The sequence below is a fragment of the Eptatretus burgeri genome, chromosome 1 (assembly GCF_056783735.1).
Source record: "Eptatretus burgeri isolate ZD-2024b chromosome 1, Ebu_testis_v1, whole genome shotgun sequence".
In the NCBI taxonomy this organism is placed as follows: Eukaryota; Metazoa; Chordata; class Myxini; order Myxiniformes; family Myxinidae; genus Eptatretus; species Eptatretus burgeri.
Window position 1 is genome coordinate 132,118,783 of NC_140961.1, and position 22,946 is coordinate 132,141,728.

The window sequence follows — 22,946 nt, forward strand, 5'->3', positions numbered from 1 at the left end:
AGGTCTACGGACCCTGTCTGTGGGGGTAGTCTTTTATTTTCCTTGGGTTTTGCTTTCGAATGAATGTTGGTGGCGCCGTGTACTATAAGTAAAAACTGTTAAGTGACTAGATAATTGCTTAGTCGGTTTTAGTGCTTTTTCCTTGCTTGTGTCTTGCCCCCGTCCCGTGCATGATTGTTTGCCTGTACACGTGTTTTTGAATACCTGCATTGATTGCATGGCTGTATATGTGTGCTGTGTAAAATAAATGTGCTGGTCTAAATGTAACCCGTTCGTCGTGTCTTTTCTCCCATTGGAACGCCATATTGCATCTCGGAATATTAGTTGGGTTTTAAATACCCGTTAAATAGAATCGGATCCGGCGAGGTCGGGCGATAATACCCGCTCGGTTATCACTGCAGAACGGAATGGACCGCTTGAGCGGTTCGTGTCCAAGCCGACCTGCGTCGAGGTACGGTCTCCCGGTTGGTGACCCGCGCAGGTACTTAGGTGTATCGATATTCGACGATTGACCCTATTTTGCGCGGGTAGAAAATTGGCTAGGCCGTGTTGGGGTTGAAGACCCACCCGTGACAGGGTTCCGGCATTGTTCCGGAAGGTCACGACTGAATTGTCCGTCCGGTGGGCGAGCGGCTACTATTAGTGAAAAGCGGTCGTTCGCACGCCAGTGGGCGCAAATTCGTAACAATATATATATATATATATATATATATATATATATATATATATATATATATATATATATATATATATATATATATATATATATATATATATATATATATATATATATATATATATATATTAGATTCTCGTGGAGGATCTCCATGTCTTACCCACGTTGTTGTTCTTGTGGACTTTTTTGTTTCACAGTCGAGAGTTTTCATCGAAACTTCCTGAAACCTGGCGTATGTATGTAAAAATACCCTGCGCAGACAGTAACGATCTCCGATTTTGAAAATTCCTCTGAGAAAAAAGTTATGATGTCAAAATATCTCCGCTAATGGAAATCGCCTAAAAAATTATCTCCGAAACTCCGCAAGCTTTTTGAATTCTGCTTGCGGGAATCGAACAGGGCATTAGCAGAGATGAATTACCGCACATATGATACATCACTATGACGTCATATCAATTTTTATGATGCCATTACTATTTTTTGACATTTTTTGTTTCACAACCCAGAGTTTTCATCGGATTTTCGTGAAACTTGCTATGTTTATGCAAAAAGCCCTTGCGCAGGCAGTAACCATCTCCGATTTTGGAAATTCTTCCAAGAAAAAAAAAGTGAACGTCATAATATCGCCGCTAATGGAAATCGCCTATACCATTATCTCCGAAACTAGGCAAGCTGTTTGAATTTTGTTTGCGGGAATCAAGCCGGGCATTAGCACAGATTATAATTTATCGCAAAGCTGTTACATCACAATGACATCATATTCATTTTTATGACGTCATCATTAACAGGACGAGGATCTTTGTTCATTCGAGCTTGTTTTTTTAATCAGTCTTAAAAGCGATCAATGCTGAATTTCAATTTTATTCCAAATGAACACTATTTTTTAGCAATCGGAACTGCTGTTAAGCTAAATTCCTCTATTTAAATTTGAAAATTGGTTCAGGTTAAGAGTTTGTACAGCATTTTATTAACTGTGTGCAGAAATTAAATGAAGCGACACCCAGAGACACGAGGAGTTTGGGTGCGTGCAGTCTATAGAGCCTCACGGCTCTGAAAACACCATTACATGTAAAAGAACACCTTGTCTCATCAAAATAATTCACAAGATGTCGAGTCTAATAATAGAGCACCCACCTCAAATAAGCTTGCGCGCAAACTTGCGTGCTTCCGACAACAGGCTGGGGGCAGTCACGTGTCCCTCAAGGAGGGCCGCTTTGTGCTGCACGAAGACAACCATCATAGTGAAGGGGGAGGGCAATGTGACGATCAACACTACTGGTCATGAAAAAGACCGAATTCACCGTCATGCTCACCTGCACCGCAGACAGTGGCAAGCTTCGTTCGTATGCCGTGTTCAAGAGGAAAACACTGCCCAAAGACTAGTTTCCAGCCGGCATCATTGTTCGTGCACAGCAGAAGGGGTGGATGGATGAGGGACTGGTCCAGGACTGGGTGTGGACTATCTGTCGTAATAGGCCAGATGGCAGTCTCTCCCACCGACAGAGAATGCGAGCCCTGGATGCGTTCAGTTGTCACAAGACCAACAATACTAAAGCGCTGCTCCATTGGACCAACACTGATCTTGTCATCATCCTAGGCAGGATGATATCACTCCTGCATCTCCTCAATGTGTCCATCAACAAGCCGTTCAAGGACGGACTCCATCGCTGCTGGTCCGACTGGCTAATGAGTGGGGAGAAGACCTACACCAACAGCGGGAGGATGAGAAAGGTCGACCATTGATGATCTGCAGCAGGATCGTCAAGGTGTGGGAGGAGATACCGTCAGACATCATCAAGCGAGCATTTATGAAATGCTGCATCTTCAACAACATGGACGGCACAGAAGACGACATCAGTTGGGAGGAGGAGGCTGCAAATGACAGTGACAGTGACATGGACGACGACGAGGACTTGCTCTCCCCCAATTTGGCCAAGGAGTTACGTGCCGTCTTCGATGAGGAAAATATTGACAAGGATTTCCTCGGGTTGAGCTGAAAAGCTTCATCAAACCCAAACGGCCCTTTTCAGGGCCACAAATCCACAAGAAATATGTATACCAGTATGAATCTCTTTTCTTCCTTTTTCTAGCATAAAAAAATCTTAATAATATTAAAACACAGGGGCACTACCCCTGGGTGGTCATCTGGTAGCAGCTGCATAAAATAACCAGGAAACAACTGGTAGGCATGGATGACCCACAAAATATGTAATGGAGAAGAAAGTAAATACCTCTAGATTTTTTTTTAATGTCATGAACAAACTTTAGTACATTACGGGTGATGAAGGTCGCAATAAAGTTTCATTGCAATTGTGTGTGTGTAGTTGCGGAGAGAAAAAAAGCAAATACATATTTTGGGGGGAACCTTCTCATGGACCTCTTTCGACTTGGAATTTTTTTAATGGCATGAACAAACTTTGGAATATCATGGGTGACGAAGGTTGTGGTTAAGTTTCATCAAAATGGAGTGTATTTTCAGAGAAGAAAGCAAATATCTCTTTGGGGGGCAACCCCCTTGTAAACTCCTCCCGTAGACCCTTCAGAACCCCATTTTAAAAAAATGCCGTGAACGAACTTTGGTACGTCATGAGTAATGAAGGTTGCGGTCAAGTTTCATCAGAATGGCATGTGTAGTTTCTGAGAAGAAAGCAAATATCCATTTTGGGGGGCAACCTCCGTAGACCCCGATGAATTTTTTTTTCTTCTAATGCCACGAACAAACTTTGGTACACAGATGGTGATGAACTTTGTGGTAAAGTTTCCTTGAAATCCTATGTGTAGTTTCAGAGAAGTTGAAAGTATTTATTTGTGGATGGACGGACGGACGGACGACGTGCCATCCTATAAGCTCTCCAGAACTACATTCTAGGTGAGCAAAAAAATAAAAACTTATTGGTATCCTCTTCAACTTCTTGAAAATGAGAATAAGACTGTTAAACGAAATTAATCGGACATGGGAGCAAGCGTGTTGATACCTTCGTCACTTTGTTCCATACAAAGTTAATGTACAAACGTATTTAGATCTTGATCAGAAGATATGATCAATATATTAATTTATTTTAAGGGTGAAAAACGGGTGCGGTTAATACACGGCCTTGGTTTATATACCGGAAAATACAGGAGTTGAATTTGCGATTAAAATCCGAAATCCTCTTCTTCAGATTGGCCGTGACCTCGCACCTGGAAGTTGACCACCACATCTGTACTGCATACGGGTTACATTGTGGTACAATTTAACTAAAACGGCGAATAATTTTCGATTTTCCACAAATATGGGAGTCTGGGTCCTTGGTGCTTGTGCAGCAATACAAACCGAGATGGTTTCATGCTAAACCAATGGCCAAAAGACCCTAGGTTTGGCAGAAATTTGACAAGGTTTGTACAAAATACCCGAGTGTGGATCGGACCTACAAAATGCTCGCTTTTGCGCTCAGAACTTGTTACAGAACATCGTTATGCAATAACAGAGGGCAATATCTTGTGATTATCCACCACGATTGAGAGAAGATGCCATCCCCACGATGAAGCGGAAGAAACAGCCATCGCTCAAAACCAACACCCTCTCCACCCAGCTATCAAAACATGTACACGGACTATTTGAGCGATGAATCAAACATTGGTTATCATTGTCCAGCATTTACCACAAGAACACCTGAAAATAATTATCTATTATCAACATAAATTTCAACAAAACAAATGAACCACCATCTACTTATAGTGGAGAGAAAGTATGCACAGTAGGTATCATCTACTCTATCCGAGACCATTTGACCTTGGACGCTAAAATTTCCAGGGTTCCCCACTTTCACCATCCCCCCCACCTCCAAAATCCCTAATTCACTGGGGAGGGACATAAACACCTCACGGACATTACGGTGGGATATGGCACGGACACGACGATGGGTCACGGCACGGACACAAATGGCGTCCGGGAAAAGTATGAAACAGTTTCAACATTCTGAGAACCATCATTGTTGCTAATGACGGTGGAATCAGTATTCAAATCAGAGCTCGACGCACTTTTTCTCAATTAGCTGTCCAGATCAAGATGGCTTCAAAGTGCGACGTCACTGGCAAAATTGAAAAATCGACCCTTTAGGGCTTTGACATTTTGAGATTGGCAAAATAATTCAATATATATATATATATATTTTAACCTTCAAATTAGACCAATTAATGATTCTCAATCGTTTTCAGAAAAAAAGATAAATCAATAAATAGATTGTGTATGGGTTCCCATTTAAGGAAATAAATCTTTTCTATAAAAGTGAACGACTAGACCAAATCAAACCAAATTTTGCATGTTGCCAAAGGGTACTTCAAGTATGGTTTCTGTCTGAGTAGCATATCTGGGGGAGGGGGTTCTTGGTGGGGGGAAGACCCAAATTCTCCTTATGTAAATACGTACCGTATAGCACCACCCTGTGGTAGCCGATATTTCAAATCATCTTGTATTGTAAAGAAAGTTTAAAAATTTGATAACATACATTATGCTGATGCTGAAATCTGAGTGACAATACAGTCATGCGCCGCTTAACGACGTTCCGGGCAACGACGGATCACATATACGACGGATCTGCCAGCTCTGAAAAAAAAAGGCACTGAAAATTCCTATCGCCGAGTGATGTAGCCTCGTATAAAAACAGCACATACAATTATGTACGCTGTGCAGTACATAATACCTCATAATGATAATAAACGACAGTGTGGCCCTGTTATAATGCGATCGTTGAGGTCCATAAAATGTCATCGCGAAAAAAACATGATCGTGCTCAATCGGGATTCAAGGAAATCGGCTTTCAAACTGAACCAATGTTTGCACGTTTACCTTCTCGCAAGTAAATTACCTTTGAATTGAAGAATTCCGCGAATAAATCGTTGTTACAGTCGACATTAAAACACATTTATTTTTAGTGAAGCTTTTTATGTTGTTAAAACAATCGCACTGTTCCGAAAATATGTCACAATTGACAGGTGCTCGTTTCTTCATTTGTAAATTATGGCCGTCATGAACTGCACAAATGTAAAACAAACGTGTCTTCCGTCTCTCTTGGATGTGTGTTACAATTGCCGACAATATTCAGTACAGTAACATGCTGTACAGGTTTGTATCCGAGGAGCAATAAGCTACACTATATAGCCTCGGTGTCTCGGTTTGTGGAAGTACGATGTTTGAAAACGAAAAAAAAAAATGATGTTCGCACAACGACGACGTCGCTTCACGACGCGTTTCTCAGAACGTAACCCCGTCGTTAAGTGGCGCATGACTGTAATTCGAAATCTTCAAAATGTTTAATTTCACTCATTTTAAGCTGACATTCAAACAAAAGCATCCAACACTGAGCTGCGCAACAAAGTGGAAGTGATCGTTTGCTCAAGTCATATAAAAACAGCAAGGTTGGCTCACGAAGGCAATGTTTGCTGACTTCCAAGCAGATGGAAGATGAGCTCGGGCAAATGATAGGGTGAATGGAGCAGAATGATTGTGAAGTACATCATGTTGTCTCTTGATTAAATCCGTCAGCAAAGAGACGGGCAAAAATTCCGAGTATGACATATTTGGTGATGAGGATTTAAAGACAGAAATATTATATACTAGCGAATACCACCCGTCACTTCGCTGATAGGAATAAGGAGAGACAGACAGAGACAGAGATTGATATGACGGGGCAAGGAAGAGGGTGGGGGAGAGCGACGCCTCACCACACATTGCTATACACTTTGGGAGGGAGGGCGTGAGGAAGGGGGGGGGAGTGTGCGAGAGGGAGGAGGGGGCAGAAAAAGAGAGAGGAAAGTGAGGGGGGGGCGAGAGGAGTTGGCAAAGGAATGTTATGTCATATTTTACGACACACAAACACACACTGCATAGCCCAATATCTATAATTGTATGTGTTAGATGGCTCGCAGATGGTATTTTATTTTGTCGTTTCGTTTTTTAAACTCTTGCACACTTGTCCACTTAAATAGTGCTAAACGTTGGCCGAGGTCTCTCGGGGTATCCCAGGACATGTGATCAGGTGTTCGCATGAAAACGCTCTATGGGTTGTTTTCAAATGACCTCTTTGAGCCAGATGACTGAATGGTGGGCCTATTGTAATGGTGACTAGAGGTAGAGCATAGCGAGAGTGGATTTAATAAGTGCTGACGAGAGATTCAGACATATCGAGCTATGAGCCGGTGAGGTAGTCATGGAAGCACTGTCGAGTTTGAGATTTCGAGGAAGGGTGAGAGGGATTACGAGGTTGAGTTTGGGTGATGAAATATTGCTGGGGTCTCAGCAGCATGGCGCTTGGGTACCCACTGCGGAACTCCATCATCAGGGCCCGTGTCTACAGTTCATCACACATTTCCTCGCATTCCACTAAAATCAGGTCAGATCCTTCTTCCCCGATTAATTCCATCTCCCAATGTCTCTATCTTACTTCTCTTAATTATTTACTCTCCACTGTTGATCCATGGTGATACTTATCACTGCTTCATCTGTTCTTTAGTTCCGGGTCTCTTATGCTTATTAATAAAAAAATAATTTATCAATGTGGTGCAATTTTGGAGTGAAATGGAGGCTAAAAATCAAGAAGGTGCAGCCAAGCTCTCCATGATTGGAGCCACACTCTTAGGGGATCACAAACTGCTGTTCATAGGTGAGAGATAATACCCAGAGGCTTGCGGCAGTAGGCGGAGGTGCTGACTTGTGTTTTTCAAGCTTATATCTTACTTTTCATCGCCATTTTTGGGGGAGCAGCTTTTCTGGGATGCAGTACTTCCTGTTGAGCCTGCACCAGTCCAGAAATGATTGCCGTGAATAAGAAGAGAAAAGGCAAAGTCGAACAACAATGATCTTGGTGCTGGTCTTACTTTTTTTATCTGGGAAATGATAATGTGTGTTGAGTATACTGTCAAATGAGAGGCGGAGCAGCTCCACTTATTACTCCACAATAATACAACGTATGTATATGGACCAATGGTCGACACAGATTACAATAAGTCACAAAAGCCCATTTGTAATCCTGCTTTTATTGGAGTGACAGCCACCTTTGGGACGAGGGTCATTGCATCTCTTGATGCCCAAAAGCTAACAGCCATTTGTGCCACCAAAGGCGAAACTGCTTAGAAATTACAATATATTACCATTTTTCCCAAATTCATTGTTTTCATTTAATCTCAAAATGTAAATGCTGCTTACTTTATTGTGGAGCATGTTTTTCAATCAGTGGGCAGCAGTTTGCTTCCTTTTTTTTTTTTTTACGAGTTTCTCCCCAACTATTGCTGGGTACGTGGCTTTCTATCCACATCCTTAAGAGAGACTCATACCCTTATTTGTGTAGAAAGCAGAGTGTGAGCAATGTTGGCAGATCATCAAGAAGTGTGCAGTCACTACCTGGTCGTGAACCACCTTCCAAATGATCCACAATGTGTGAATCAAATGCTGAATCTCTTTAAATTTCTCAAAATGGTCAACAAGGAACACGATGGGTCTTCGTTTACTTTGAACAGTTTCGATGAAAAGGTGCTGCCATTAAGTGGTCACAATCGGAAGTCAAGTCCACTCGGCGTCTCCCATTTGTAGGTTGTAACCCTCGGGCATCGATGCAAGCCAGGCCCCTTGCCATGCTGAGTAAGCTGTTGCAGCAAAGGGCCAAATGTTTTACTTAATCTGCAACAAAAAGAAGGTGAAAGTAAAACTTCCAAAGGATGTGCGAAAGGTGCAGTGACTGAAAAGCAGCTCTGACAGCACAAATGATCAGGCCAGACATACGTTAACAGATGCTTACCAGTGGAAGGGTATAATATAATCACCTGCATGGTGGGGTAGGTGGACCTTTTTGGTGATCTAACACTCATGGAGGAGTTTGCCATCATCACATGAAGCACAAAGACACAAGTAGACATCAGTGTGCTTTTAAATAAATTGGAACATTAGTGGCCACAGGATGCAGGATTTGAATCGGGGTTCACTCACACCATGAGCCAGGGGTTCAGAAGGCAACTCCAACAAGCCAACAGGTATTAAAGACAAATCAATGGGTTGAACGTTTTGAAGAGGGGGACCAAGCTCTGATCGATCATTATGCCTACCTGAATGAATGGCCTGCAATTACAAAGGGTATTGGTGCCACTGGTGTCAGACAAATGGCTCATTTCAAGGAACGATGGCATACTTGGGTATGTCAGACAGAAATCAAAAACCTACCCACTATTACACACAGTCTCATGGATTACACTTTCAATCCAAACATATTAAAAGGTCTCCCTTTCATTTTACCTTTCTTATCCCTTCCTTCGTTGTCAACGGCTTTGGGATTGTGCTTTTGAACGGAAAGCACGAGATAAGAAATAGTGTTCAATTCTTGTGATGGATTTTTCTTCTTCTTCTTAATTCCAAAATACCACCAGGCTGGTGGACAGGGAATACTTCCAAAGTTTTGCAGCAGCTCGTCGAAGTCTCGAATCCACCAAGCTCCGAGCCCCCCTCCCCCACACCCTTAAGATTCAATCACACCTGACTAAAGATAGAAACATCGATTTGGTCCGTTAGTCTGTTCGGTTATGTCACAAATCTGACTGGCGTGAAAATTTCAGATAGATTTTTGCAAATGTAGTTTATTTTATTGTTCTGAACCTATAATTAAAAAAAAAAAACCTGTTTGACAATTTTTCCTCGGCCATCTTCATGGTATGGCAGCCGTCTTAAAATTGGACCAAAATTAGCGTGAAATTTTACCGATATAATAAATTTATCAATTTAGAACTGGATTGAAAATTTTTCTTAGGAAATTTCAGATTGGATAAAGTTTATCTTCGTATGTTTATCTGATAAATACATAGGAAGGATCGATTTTATGAATTTAGACTGGCCTTTTTATGATAAAATGGGCATAAAAAACCTACAAACAACCTATTGGTAGGTATATTGTGCTGTCGTATTGGTATTTTATATTATATATTGTACTGTAGTATATATTTTATTATACATTGTTGTATTCCATGTTGAACAGGTTATTTAATTTTGTATTTGTATCAGTGTTTTATGTACCTGCATGTAATTTCTCATTTCACCATACTAAACCCAGAGAACACGTTTTTTTGTTTTTTTTCTTCTAGATCATGCATGCTGAGAAAGCAGATATACGCACCAAACGAGCTACACGGGAAACGGACTATTCACGCTGTATCACCTGCCAGGGTGTGAGCCTTGAGAATGTGATTACCAAGCCCAAGGATGATAACATAAATAAACTGCTAAATGTTGTTAACGAAAGAGCAGGATATGGCGAGAATGAGTTTGCCGTCATCAACGATTGGCTTCAGGGCCCCTCTCGAACAGACCTGAAGGATAATAACATTTTGTGGCACAAAGCATGTTACGCTGACTGTACAAGTGCATTACATATCAAACGATCAGTAGAGCGTCATATCAGGGCTCTCACCAATGAAGATACTGGTCTGCTTCGGAAAAGGAAAGGACGGCCAGCAAAGTCACGGCATGGGTCGCCTGCTGAAACAATTTCTGCAGAGGAGCCATTCACCAGATCTCGGAAATCACCATTTAAGAGAACTGAATGCTTTTTTTTTTTTAAACCAGGGATCAAGATTTGTCAAGGATCAACTTCATGTCTGCCGAAGTCATAATGTTGGCAAAACAATTGCTCACATTGTAGAGACCTCTGGAAATGATCAGTGGCGTGTCAACTCTGCTGAACTGATGGCTCCTTCAGATGCTCTGTCAGCGTGGCAGAAAGATCCCATCATTATGATTTCAGCGAGTCGAAATTGGATCGACAAGAAAGGAATATTCATCGCCTCAAAGATGTCATCATCCGAAATAATCCCTTTGATGGCGATCTGTTGGAGAATAAAATGAGAGATAAACTGATCAACATTACAAACAATATGGTAATTCCTCAGGACATCTCTGAGAATATCCTGAATGCAGAAGCTAGAGGGAAGGAAGCAGATGAAAAGTTTGTTAATGACAGAATAAAAGAACATGGAAATCTATGGGACAAGATGAAGAAGGTCAAAGTACAAACGTGGACATCAGCTGGAAAGGAGGTAAGATCAAAACATGGAAAACAAGAAATTGTGATGAAGGAATCTGCATCGATGTTGGCTCGCCTTCTCGTCATATCACGATCTTCCCGTGATGTTTACCTGAAAGAGGTAGTTGGTGTGTATGAACTTTCTACAACAAACAATGTACTCATGCAAGCTGGAGGTCTACTACATCCATGCACAGATTAGTCACAACTGGATCATGGGCTCATTCATCAGATGGACGCAGATAGTGACTCAGAAATGGTTGATCCATTGCCTTCAAATGTGCCAGATCAAACTGCTCTAGTTGATAGTATGGCTGTCGTCAATGAGCAGATACTATTCAAAGATGCCGTAAAGAACGGTAACGACTTGGCATCTTACTTTGTTCAAGCCATTGACCGCAAAGGATTGACCTATGAATCCGTGTGCGTGTTTTTTGACGATTACTCTGTCAAAAATTCATTCAAAGCAACAACACAAAGTCGTAGGACAGGTGGCAAATCGTCTCATATCATGGACTACAAAGTTGATGATTGCACAGCCAGAGATATGCAGGCATTCCTCAGCAGTACCGAAACCAAAGATCAATTGACAATATACCTGGCAAACAAAGTCATCACCATGTCTGAATACACCAATGTGATCACTGTCACACGTGAGGGTAAAGATAGCAGAGGTGCAAATGATTTAGACATCATGGAACACTCACACGAAGAGGCAGACACTCTCATGATATTTGCAGCTGCGAAACTGCACAGAGTTGGGACGAAGGTTCACGAATACTCCCCAGATACTGATGTCTTGGTCTTGGCATTATCAATGCCACCAAATCTTGGCTATGATACGAAGCTAATCATGAATATGGATGGGGAACAAAAAAGTATGCAGCCCTTCAACCAACAAATCATGCTTTTGATGCCAGATGAATAGCAGCTCTGAGGGGTTTCCACGCCATTAGCGGCTGTGACACCACTGGAAGGATGCATGGCAAGAGCAAAGCGGCATGGTGGAAAGTTTTCACAAAGGCGTCTGATGAAATGCTGAGAGCTCTTGCAGGTCTCGGCATTGGAGTATGACCAACAAAACAGGTGAGAACAGGTGGTGAGAAGCTGATCTGTTCACGATTCAGCTCGAAGACTGAACAGATCACAGAGATGGATATTCGCTGAAATTGTTTTAGAAGTCTGAAGTCAAAGCAATGAGTTGAAAGGTTACCACCAACTTTGGGTGCAGTAGCAGAGCACATTAAATGAGCTCATCTGCAGTGCCATATGTGGAGTCAGTCATTGACATCAAACCCGGTTCGGTTAGATCCATCAACATTGGGCTGGTCAAAACATGAAGTACTTGGATGGGTCCCAGTCCTGACAGCATACAATTTGGCCCCTTATTCTGTGATGCAACTGGTTAGGTATAACTGTCGAAGTAGTACGTGTGCCAGAAGGTGTTTATGCAAAGACAATGACATCACCTGCACTGAACTCTGTTCTTGTGAGGGGGATGGTGATAAGTGTTGCAACAAACCTGACACGGCTACTGACGAGTCTGACAGTTTGGATGAGGATTAGTGTAATTGTGTATGTGGACCACTGTGTTCAAAGCAGTGTTTTGTTGTGCGATAATGATTTTGGACAATTTAAGGAATATATTGAACTAGAAAACATTAATAGTAACTCAATACATATTATCCAAATTAATTTGTGTGGTTCCTGCATAAATAAATGGAATAAACACTGAAAATAACTAGAGAGGGAGAACTCGGGAGAGTGCAAAACCTCCGCCGCCAATACTGCTGGGTCACTCAAGTGAACCTTATATCTTATTCATTAAATATGATGTCAACAGTGCTGACAGAGTTATAGTTCTTTTCTCCAACTTTTTTTTTTGGGGGGGGGGGGGTTGGAAATCACTTAAAACATGTAGAATGCAAAAAAAAAAAAAAATTTTCTCCAACAAATTTTTTTTGGGGGGGGGGGGGACCAAGTCCAAAATTGAATGGCATGATCCTTGGACCATGCCTAACCCCCCCCCCACACCAAGTTTCGTCGAAATCCGGCGAGGAGTTTTTCCATAATACTGTTCACAAACAAACAAACAAACAAACAAGCAGTCATAGACTGGTACTTACGAAATCGTCAACTTGACCTCTGACCTTGTCTAATAAAAGCATGAATCAGTCAGAAGCCCAAGGGGAGCTTGAATTCTGAATTCATTGTGGTCTACGATTTTACACTGTGGTTTGCAGATAATGAATCCCAGACAAAAACTAGATTTCTTATAAAAATTCCATTTTTTTGTTTTTATTTTTAAAAAAGTGATTCAGTACCAGCAGGATATGCCAGATAATAGGTGTATTACTTTTCAGAAGAATCTGATAAAAGACTTATTATTTATTATATATATCAGTTATTCATTGCTGTTCCAGAATTTCGACAACCGAGTTTTAAGCGTCCTAAGCGATCGCAAAAACCGAAGACGAAATTAAAATTGAAGTTAAAACGAACTCGTAACGTCGAGCGAAGCAAAAATACTCCATTTTGCCACATGAATTTACGGAATTATGTTTGACCTCACTGTGACCTTGACCTTTGACCGATTTTGACCAAAATCTAATCAGCACTAGCCATCACCCTCCTGAATCACGTGGTGTAATTTGACATTGGTAGCGTCTTCCGCTCTTGAGTTATCGTGCCTACAAACAAACAAACAAACAAATAAACAGAAACGGAAATTATCAATATACTTCCGAAATCTTTAGATTTCGTAAGTAACAAACAAACAAACATACAAACAATCATACAAACAAACAAACAAACATACAAACACTCATACAAACAAACAAACAAACAAACAAACAAACAAGCAGTCAGAAACTGGTACTTACGAAATCGTCAACTTGACGTTCTGACTTTGTTGAATAAAAGCTGTCTCTGGAGAAGGTAGCGACGCAAACCAGAAGTTTCTACGATGATTCTGTACCAAACCATCAAAAATTGAATGTTTTGGATGTTTGACCTCACTGTGACCTTGACCTTTGACCGATTTTGACCAAAATCGAATCAGCACTAGCCATCAGCCTCCTGAATCACGTGGTGTAATTTGACATTGGTAGCTTCTTCTGTTCTCGAGTTATCTGTACCAAACCATCAAAAATTGAATATTTGATCTCACCGTGACCTTGACCTTTGACCGATTTTGACCAAAATCTAATCAGCACTAGCCATCACCCTCCTGAATCACATGGTGTAATTTGACATTGGCAGCTTCTTCCGTTCTCGAGTTATCGTGCCTACAAACAAACAAACAAACAAACAGAAACGGAAGTCATCAATATACTTACGAAATCTTTAGATTTCGTAAGTAACAAACAAACAGAAACGGAAGTCATCAATATACTTACGAAATCTTTAGATTTTGTAAGTAACAAACAGAAAGGAGTGAAAACAGTAACCTCCATCCATCTTCGAAGATGGCGGAGGTTAACAAACTGATGGCCATTTTGGATTTATTAATCATGAAAATTACCCCAAAAAAGGTTTAATTCGCATTGAAAGACTTTTTCAACAAATTTCTATCTCATGGGACTATCATCTCTTTATCATTACAGGAATAATAAAATAAAATGTGAAATAACTAATTGATGTGTGGTGAGTTTCTAATGAAATCCAAGATTGCCACCATACTATGAAGACAACATTGAAAAAAAAAAATGTCAAACATGATTTTCATGAAATGACACAACCGAACAGACTACATTTGGTTCGGTGATAAATATCAAAGGTCTCGGATGTGAGCAGAGACTGATAATGTAACAGGGATACATTTTAGAGGGGGGGGGGTTATTTTCATGAAGCAAACCATATTTTCAAACAAACATGGTAAAACACCGAGAACAGCTTTCGGCCGACTTCTCAAGCTAAAAGCACCTCCATCGTTCAATCGCAATAACTTTTCTTCCCGATTCCTCAAAAACAAAAACACTCACCCAAACTTCCACACTCTGAACACTAAATGTCAAGACGCACCTCGGTGACGACACCAGCAGCAACGGTCAAGCCCCCATAGCGGAGCATGAAGCGGCCGAGCTCACGGAAATCCTTGTAGAGTTCAATGCAAATGGGACGCTGAGTCTGCAACTCCACGATGGCGTTCTGCCCTTTCAGCAAGCACCTGCAACGCATATTTGCACGTTTCACTACAATGCGCGAAGAGTCGTCAAGGTTTGAGTCAATCGGGGTCCACTATCAAACGGAGGTCCGAGTCACAGACCGGACTTGCACCGCGCAGCACTTCAAGACCTTCTGCAGGGTACGTTTCCCCAAAAACAAAACTCACTTGGGTTTGCGTTTCACGATCTCTCCGTTACTTTTGTTCACTATCCCAACGAGGTGCTTTATCATGGCCGGCTCGCTGACAGTCTGGTAATGCAACAGTAACTATAGGTATGGGTGGGTGGTGGTGAGGGAGGCACAAGGAAGAAACACCTCAATCACAGTGCACAATCAAATAAAAAAAAAAAACCAGAAATAAAACAAAACAAAGAAAGCATTTAACAAGGTTTCAAACCGATAGTCTCACACAGACACTTACTGGAAAACCCTTCGTGACGGGCACATCGATGTTGAACAAGAGGATCCTCGCAAGCAACCTTGTGCAAACTTTCACAGGGCTATTCATGGCGCACAACACACTGCCCGTACTGGTAATAAAAACACAGCATTTGTGAGAAACGTTCCGTGAACGATGAAAAAAAGAGACATCGTCATTCTGAAACCGATCTGTTCACGAAGTGGTCCATGTCAATCTGAAAGGCTGTGCTCACACTGTGTGTATCTACTAAACAATACGTGCACGATAAATATCAAGTCGTTGCATTTGAGCGTTTTCCATTTTCGAGTCAACAATTGGTGAAAGGAGGACCACACTACAGAAATGGACTAAGACGCATACCTAACCCTCTCCATTGATGCACCCGCTGGGGATCACAGAAGAACCAACAGTAAAACTTCAGCGAATCGACCCAATCATCAGAAAGCACCCGCCATTCTTACGTCACTTTGGTGATGTCCATTCCGGTGACAGTCAGTGTCACGTGGTCTCCAGCTGCAGCCCAATCTTGCGCCTCGTCATGTAACGAGATGACTAATGCAAAGAAAAAGGGCAAAAGACAGGTTTCAGTGCTGTACTGTTCAACAGGAAAAATGTTTCTTTCCACAAGAGGTACAACAACAGATCAGGTTGAATCTAAAACTACCAACACAGAGCTCACACATCTTACTACATGAACATTAAGAGCATCATTATTATAGAGTTGCTTCCTCAAGGGTCAGATGTTAACGGGAATGCTCGTCCAACATTCCTGGGGAAACTGTGAACTGTTGTTCTGGTTTGCTCATGACAAACGATGAAGCACTAGGTCCAGTCAACATGTTTTACCACACGTGCTGTAGTACACAGCTATCAAGGTAAAACTAAATACCAATGACGTTTTGTAGAGACTGTAGGGCTGGGGTAGAACCGAAGATAATGCAAATGTTAAAGGAACATTCCCTCACCTTTCACGACACAAATCTCATTGGCCGGCATGACCAGGAGGCGGTCTCCAAGCTGCATGTACCCGGCTTCAATTTTTCCAGATACACAGAACCCTGAGCCCTGTTCTGAACAGGTGGAACAATTTGCAAAACACCGTTTCACATGCTCACACAAAAACCATTCTGATTAGTCGGTAAACACATCTGAAAAAAAGATGCAAACTTTAACAGTCAAAGCAATAACGGTCATACCGTGGCTGGAGACAACAGTCAACTCTCACCTTTAAAGACGTCAGACACGCACAACCGATAGGGTTTGTCGATAGAGCGATTTGGAGATTTGAATACATCTGAAAGACAAAAAATAAGAATCGTATGAAAATTTGGCAATTCTCTATCTGTACGTATGTCTGAGCCTTGGAGACTCAAACACTGCTTGGGCAATTTTCTCAACTTTTACATACCTGCTCAGGTTACCCAGGGTCGGGTCATGGGAACAAAATGAATCCCTCCCACCCCCACCACCAAGATGGGAGAGAAGACTGAAAAGATTTTACCCACACATGTGGCACAGCACAAGCCATTCACCAATACCACATTTAGCTCCCAGAGGGAGCGGGTATTACGAGTTACAATAAACCGCTGCAATTCCAGCACAAGCCAGACAATGGTTCGAATATGGGCTGAACTAGCGACCGACCGTCACAAAACCCAAAGTTCTTTTATGGACCAACGTCCAACTGGCAGGTGGGTAGACTCCAAACTTGTGTGAATTTAAGGGATAAAACACAAGCAATAAACATATGCCTGGTGTTGACTCGATGGTTATGGGGGTGGGCTTGAATCCTCGGTTCAAATCCCACTTGGCAGTTGAATTAATGCCAGGTGGGGTTGCCTGCCTGTCATCCTTCCAGGGTCGGCAAAAACTGAATGCCAGCTTGCTGGTATCCTGTGTTGGAGTGGCGACCTCGGAAGGATTGTGCCCAATAGCCAAGGAGATTGCTGAGGCAGCACCAACACTCTGCACAGAGTATGGTCCCAATGGATGGATGGACAAACAGTGGCACCAGCACTGTACACAGCAGAGCAACTGATGACTGCCTTTGCTTTACCGTCTACTCTCACTCTGATTTACCATTTATTTACTCAGTCCAAGAACACTTGAGAAAGCCCCTTCCTCTACAAGCTAATAGTAATAACCAGAAGTTGCGAGAAATTGCTCGTTCATGCTCGATGGTCCAATATCAGGAAGTAACCAGAAATCTCCCAAATGCTCATGATCTTTCCATTTGGATGAAAGTCTAATTGCAATATTATGAGCAAGTTGCCCGTGCCCGCACAGAATTCTAAACGGGGTAGGGATGGAGGTGGCAAATATTCAAATAGCCTCTTCTGTCAATGAGACAGCAAGCTGGGAGCAACAATTCACATTTATTGCCACAACTGATGCAATTTAAATGCTCTTATTGCGGTGAGGTGCTCTATTTGCTCGATATACAGAGCTTTTTGATGCCTGTGGTCCAAAATAAAAATTTGTATTTGTGTCAAAGCCAGTGACCAAATATGAGGATAACTGGCCATCTTTTTACTCAACAACTTTTAGAATAAACACTCTCACCTCAACAAGTAACTTCATCAAATACAATAAACAATTTGTTCCATCATTGAATCAGAAGTATAAAAGCAGGAACAATGAATTGTCTATATATATATATATATATATATATATATATATTTCACACTGACTAATCAGGCCGATGAGAGCTCTGAATACTTGAGAGCAAACTTGATCGGTTCATGCAGATAGAAGTTGTTGGGTTCTGTGCAGCATTTCTCCTTTCCTTCTTTTGTTGATCGTAGGTTTCCAGAGGCTGTTGTTCTGCCAGGGCAGCAACATTCCTCAGGGCTGCATTTCCAAGCATTCCAATTTTGTGCATTGAGCTCCGATTCTTGATGCAAGTTGTTAAAACCAGCAAGATCGGTCTTTGTATTACCCTTCTATCTGAGCTTGGCTCTGCTGACAGGGGTGAGAGTGACCTTTTAGCTGACCAAAGAGAATGGACGTTGGGATTCTGGAGTCTACCATCCGAAGGACGTGGTACACCTATCAGAGTCTGCGATACTGTACAACGGTGGAGATAGTGTACATTTTAGTACGCTGCAGGATCTGGGTACTTGAAACTTTATTATTCCAGGCGATACTAATAATTATTCTGAGGCAGAGGAGGTGGAAGGTATCGAGACACTTTTTTTATTTTGCACATGTTGTTCAGTATTCACAGCCAGAGAGCAAAGTACTTTGTACACAGGCTGGGTTTACAGTTATCTTTGGTGGCAATGCCAAGTGTTTATTCCTCAGTCACCCAAAGGTTGTGGCTGCATTTCCAATCCTGCTGTCAATTTTAGGAGAGGGACTCATCGTGGGACATATTTGAGCCCAGGTAGCGAAAATAGTTCACTGTGTCAAGCAGATGATTGTTCATGTAGATCTGTGGTTGTGACGTGTTTGCAGTCTTCTTGATGATAATAAATGACAGCATAGTCCTCGCAAGCATCAGAGAATTTGGTACACAGCTGTTGAAGATCATATGCAGAATGGAGAACTATGACTTTGGCTCTAAAGAGAGATAAGTTTGTGAGGCCACCATTAGTTTGGGATTCAATCAGTGCACCAGAGGGATTGTTGCCAAGGCATGGTGTAAGAGCACAAACAAAATGCCACAGTGGGGGCACACAGCCTTTCTTAAGACTTGTTCTAATCGGAAAACTTGTTGACGATTCTCCACCAAGCTGAACTGATGCTTCCATATCATGGAATCTTTGAATGAGTTGAAGAATAGTGGGAGGACTGCCAATCTTAGAAAGTAGCTGGAAAATTCCACTTCTGTATTACCGTATCAAATTCCTTTTGCACATCGATGAAGGCAACATGAACATGACATTTTTTGTTCTCTGGATTTTTCCTGTAGTCGTCTCAATGCAAAAACCACGTCCAAGGCAGAGCATCCAATATTAAAACCACACTGATTCTCAGGGTAGAAATGCTCGGCAAGAGTGACAAGACTGAAGGAGAACATGAGCTAGAACCTTCACAGCAACACTAAGCAGAGATATTTTGACGATTTCAGGTGTAATTTGGTCTGAGCCAGTGGCATTCCCAAACTACATTTTTAATTGTGGAGATGGTGTCCTACAACTATGGTTCCTCATAGAGTTGAAGTAGTGGAAGTTGGTTGGGGTAGGTGAGATAGAGCTTTGGTGCAGATGGTAGCATCCTCCGTGAAATGTTATTGACAGAACAGTGCCCAGCAGTCAGGTTGGTCTTTATATTCTGTGAGAAGAGCACCATCTTTTACTTTCAGTGGGGCTGTCTTGATTACTGATAGGCCAAGAGCTTCACGAATGCCTCTTTACATACCACGTAGACTTTCAGTCAACTGCTGTGTGCATTCACTGAGACTTCACCAGTATTGATTTTTGCAACTTCTTGAACAGCTTGTCACACCTTTCTATTCCAAGCTTTGTTGGTTTCATTGAGAGTTTTGATCAGTCTTGATCTGGCATTTCACTTGGCTTTGATTTGTGGTTCATGCTTGTCTGTATGTGTTGCAAACCAATCAGGAGACTCTTTCAGACTGAAGGCATCTATGGAGACAAACAAAGTGGATGTTTTTTTGTTTTTTTAAGCTTGTTCCAAGCAACATTCAGATCATCAGCACCTGAGATTGTTGAGTCTGCTGATCATTCCTGCAATAGCTGCTGGAAGTGTGACTGATCAGATCTAAATCACTCATGTGTGATCATATTTGCCTGAGGTAGACATTTAGGCTTGGAATAAAGAAGTGTTTGGGAGTGAAAGTGCAGTTTGGTTCCAACAAGGGTGCGATCTATGTCACAGTCAGCCCTATCCATTGAGCTGACATGAATAACATCTTGCAGGTCTCTTTTTGTGGAGCAGGATCAGGTTTAGTTGATGCCAGTTTCCCAGGTTATCGTGCTACAATGTTTCCCAGCAAAATATATTGTTGCTAATTCGCACCCGCTGGCGTGCGGACGGCCACGTCACTCGAATCGCGACCGCATCGCCCACCGAACGGACAATTCAGTCGTGACCCCCCAGAACTATCGCCCGGAGCCAGTCATGGGTGGGCCTTTCGACCTCACCACAATCGTGCCAATCGGCCACCCGCGTAGGATAGGGTTGTTCGCCAAACTCGACCTACCTAAGTACCCACGCGGATGGGAAAACGGGCGATCGTACCTCGCCGCAGGTCGACTCCGGACACGAGCCGCTTGGGCGGCCCATTCCGTACTATCGGGATAACCGAGCGGTGTTATCGTCGACCTCGACGGTTCAGATTATTTACCGGGGCGTTTTGCACCCATTACGAACCCTTTACGTGAAGCAGGATGGAGGGTTAATAAAGAAAAGACGAAGCGAAACGGAAAACAGTTCACACAATGTACATATAGCAACCAAAACAAAAGCAACAATGACGCAGAGTTACTACCGACTACGCGCTCACACGGCAACACTTATACAGTTCTACTTTACAGACGGCGCCAACACACATTTACTCAAAAGCAAAGGAAAGAAGCCACCCTCATAGACAAGGGGGCAGACAAGCCTGTAGGCCAATTGTGCGCATGACCTGGAGGAGCGGCCAGGTCCGCGAGACCGGGGGGGGGGTGGGGGTCCTACCCGCGTCCTCGTGACGCGTTGGCGGGCGAGCCGCAGATGTGGCCGCGTGGCTGTGCCCCGACTCCATGCTCCTTGGCGGGTTTCGTTGGCACGACGTTTGGAGTGGGGTGGGAACAGGGCCCCCTTTTTGCACTATCTCAGCGCGGGGGAAAGGGGGAATTGTTGATGCCCTGGGGGAGGAGAATGGCTGGCTGGCTTGGGTCCCGCGACGAGCGATCCCACACCGCGACCTCGTCGCCGACTGCCATCCTTCTCGCCTTGGACCCAAGCTCCTTTGCCTCTTCCCGCAACTCTTCTCAGCCGACTCCAGAACCCAACTCGATGACACACCGATGACTTCGCCACCCGACTCGACTGACTTCATTCGCCTTGCGCTCGCCTTCTTATAGGTTGGCAGGAGCAGCTAATATGCAAATATCTGGATCAGGATGACCTCGGGGGTGGAGCCACGCTCGCCCATTGGTCGGAGGAAAGGGGCGTGAACTTCGCCTGATCCGAGAATTTGCATATATCGATTTCACACAGACGCGCCTGGAGGCGGGGCCAAGCCGCCCCGCGCTTGCTAATTGGACGGAGGAAAAGTGGGCGTGTAGCGTTCTTGATCCGGTTTTTCCCTCGGAAAGGCCGCTATTTGCGCTCGCGGCTCAGTGCGTTCGGCACCAATCGCCGAACGGGCCCGAGACAGCCCGGCGCTCAGTGTTCACAGGTGGTGCGGGAATGGCCGTAGGAGAGAGGTGAAGGTGGTGGAGGGTTTTCGGTGGTGATTGATGGTTATGGTGCCGTTGTGAATGGCAGTGATGCGATGTTTGCGGGATATGAGTTGTGAAGGTAAAGGTCGTGGCTGTTGGTGTTGTTGTTGTTGTAGTTGGTGACGATGGCTGGCGTGGTGGTTAAGGTGGTTGTTGTGTGATGGCGGTTGAGACGTGGTTGGTTCAAAATAAAGATAGAACAGAAAAACGGCTATCTCAAAGCGTCGCAGCCCGGATGAATCACATAAATTCCCTCTATACAACGGGTTTGGGCTAACTACACATGTACTTAGAGATATCTCACCTACGGGCCCTTCATGGTGTAATGCAAATTTCCACAGCCGTAACAATACGTACCAGCAACACACATAGTATTGATCAGCCACTCTTCATGAAGGACACCATGGGGATCTTCAACATCCACCAAATAATGTCGGTAGACTGGACACCCAATTTAAAATCCATCTGAGAGACGATGAACACATCGACTATTAATCCAGTCTGTGAAACACCGGCATGACAGTTTATAGCTGGGCTGAGGTTTGAACACAGGCTGGACAACTTAAAAGCAAATGCACGTACCTCAAGGCCATCCTATCTACTCAGGTTGTCTCAACGCACTGTTAAACAAACTGCGATTCATGATGTATTTATGCGTTTAAATGTATCTCGTTCGGTATAATGCTCTTCTTCCAGTTGAATGTTGAGCTTTGCCTGCGTGTGGAGCTTTTCAAACGCAGTCCAGGAAGCGGCCGCCAGAAACGGGAGACAACCAATCATGCGAACACACAAACACACGGACAGACAACATAGTTCGCATGATAATATAGATTTCAGTAATAAAGATGAATCAGGGCAGTTTTTGTAGTGATCGTTTTCATGTCCAATGTCGTCATTTGTTGTGATCATATATTTTTGGTTTTAGTTTTGTAGAGTGGAGTAAGGCTTTTTATCCCACATTTTCTTGGGCATTCCCCTGATTGGAGGAAGCAGACCATCTCTAAATAGGGTTGCTTGGTCACTTTCATAGCTGCCAGACTTATATTAAGCTCGATGCCACAGAAAACGACCATCACACGAAAGTATTCAGTGTGTATGCCGAGGCACAGGATAAGGAGCAATTCAACTACTCTCAATTATTCAAGCCACCCCTCAGCCCTACCTGTGGTAGAACCAAAGGCAAGACAGAGTCAGGACATTTGGATACAGGTCAGCTGCAGTGGATGCCAAACATATTATTGACGGTA

The 22,946-nt window shown here is 43.0% G+C and overlaps 1 protein-coding gene across 6 annotated transcripts in view; it reads right to left on the reverse strand.

The window, feature by feature from the left end:
- Positions 1-7,674: 7,674 nt before the first annotated feature.
- The window catches only part of HBS1L (HBS1 like translational GTPase), a 63,910-nt gene continuing 48,638 nt past the window's right edge, over positions 7,675-22,946 (reverse strand). For all 6 annotated transcript variants that reach the window (XM_085898331.1, XM_085898316.1, XM_085898308.1 and 3 more), the window contains 7 exons: positions 16,530-16,598; positions 16,270-16,374; positions 15,766-15,856; positions 15,305-15,413; positions 15,050-15,150; positions 14,740-14,884; positions 7,675-8,330 (listed from right to left, as the gene is read on the reverse strand). In XM_085898331.1, the coding sequence (XP_085754457.1) occupies positions 8,322-8,330; positions 14,740-14,884; positions 15,050-15,150; positions 15,305-15,413; positions 15,766-15,856; positions 16,270-16,374; positions 16,530-16,598 (629 nt within the window). In that variant the 3' untranslated portion in view covers positions 7,675-8,321. The remainder of the gene's footprint in view (positions 8,331-14,739; positions 14,885-15,049; positions 15,151-15,304; positions 15,414-15,765; positions 15,857-16,269; positions 16,375-16,529; positions 16,599-22,946) is intronic.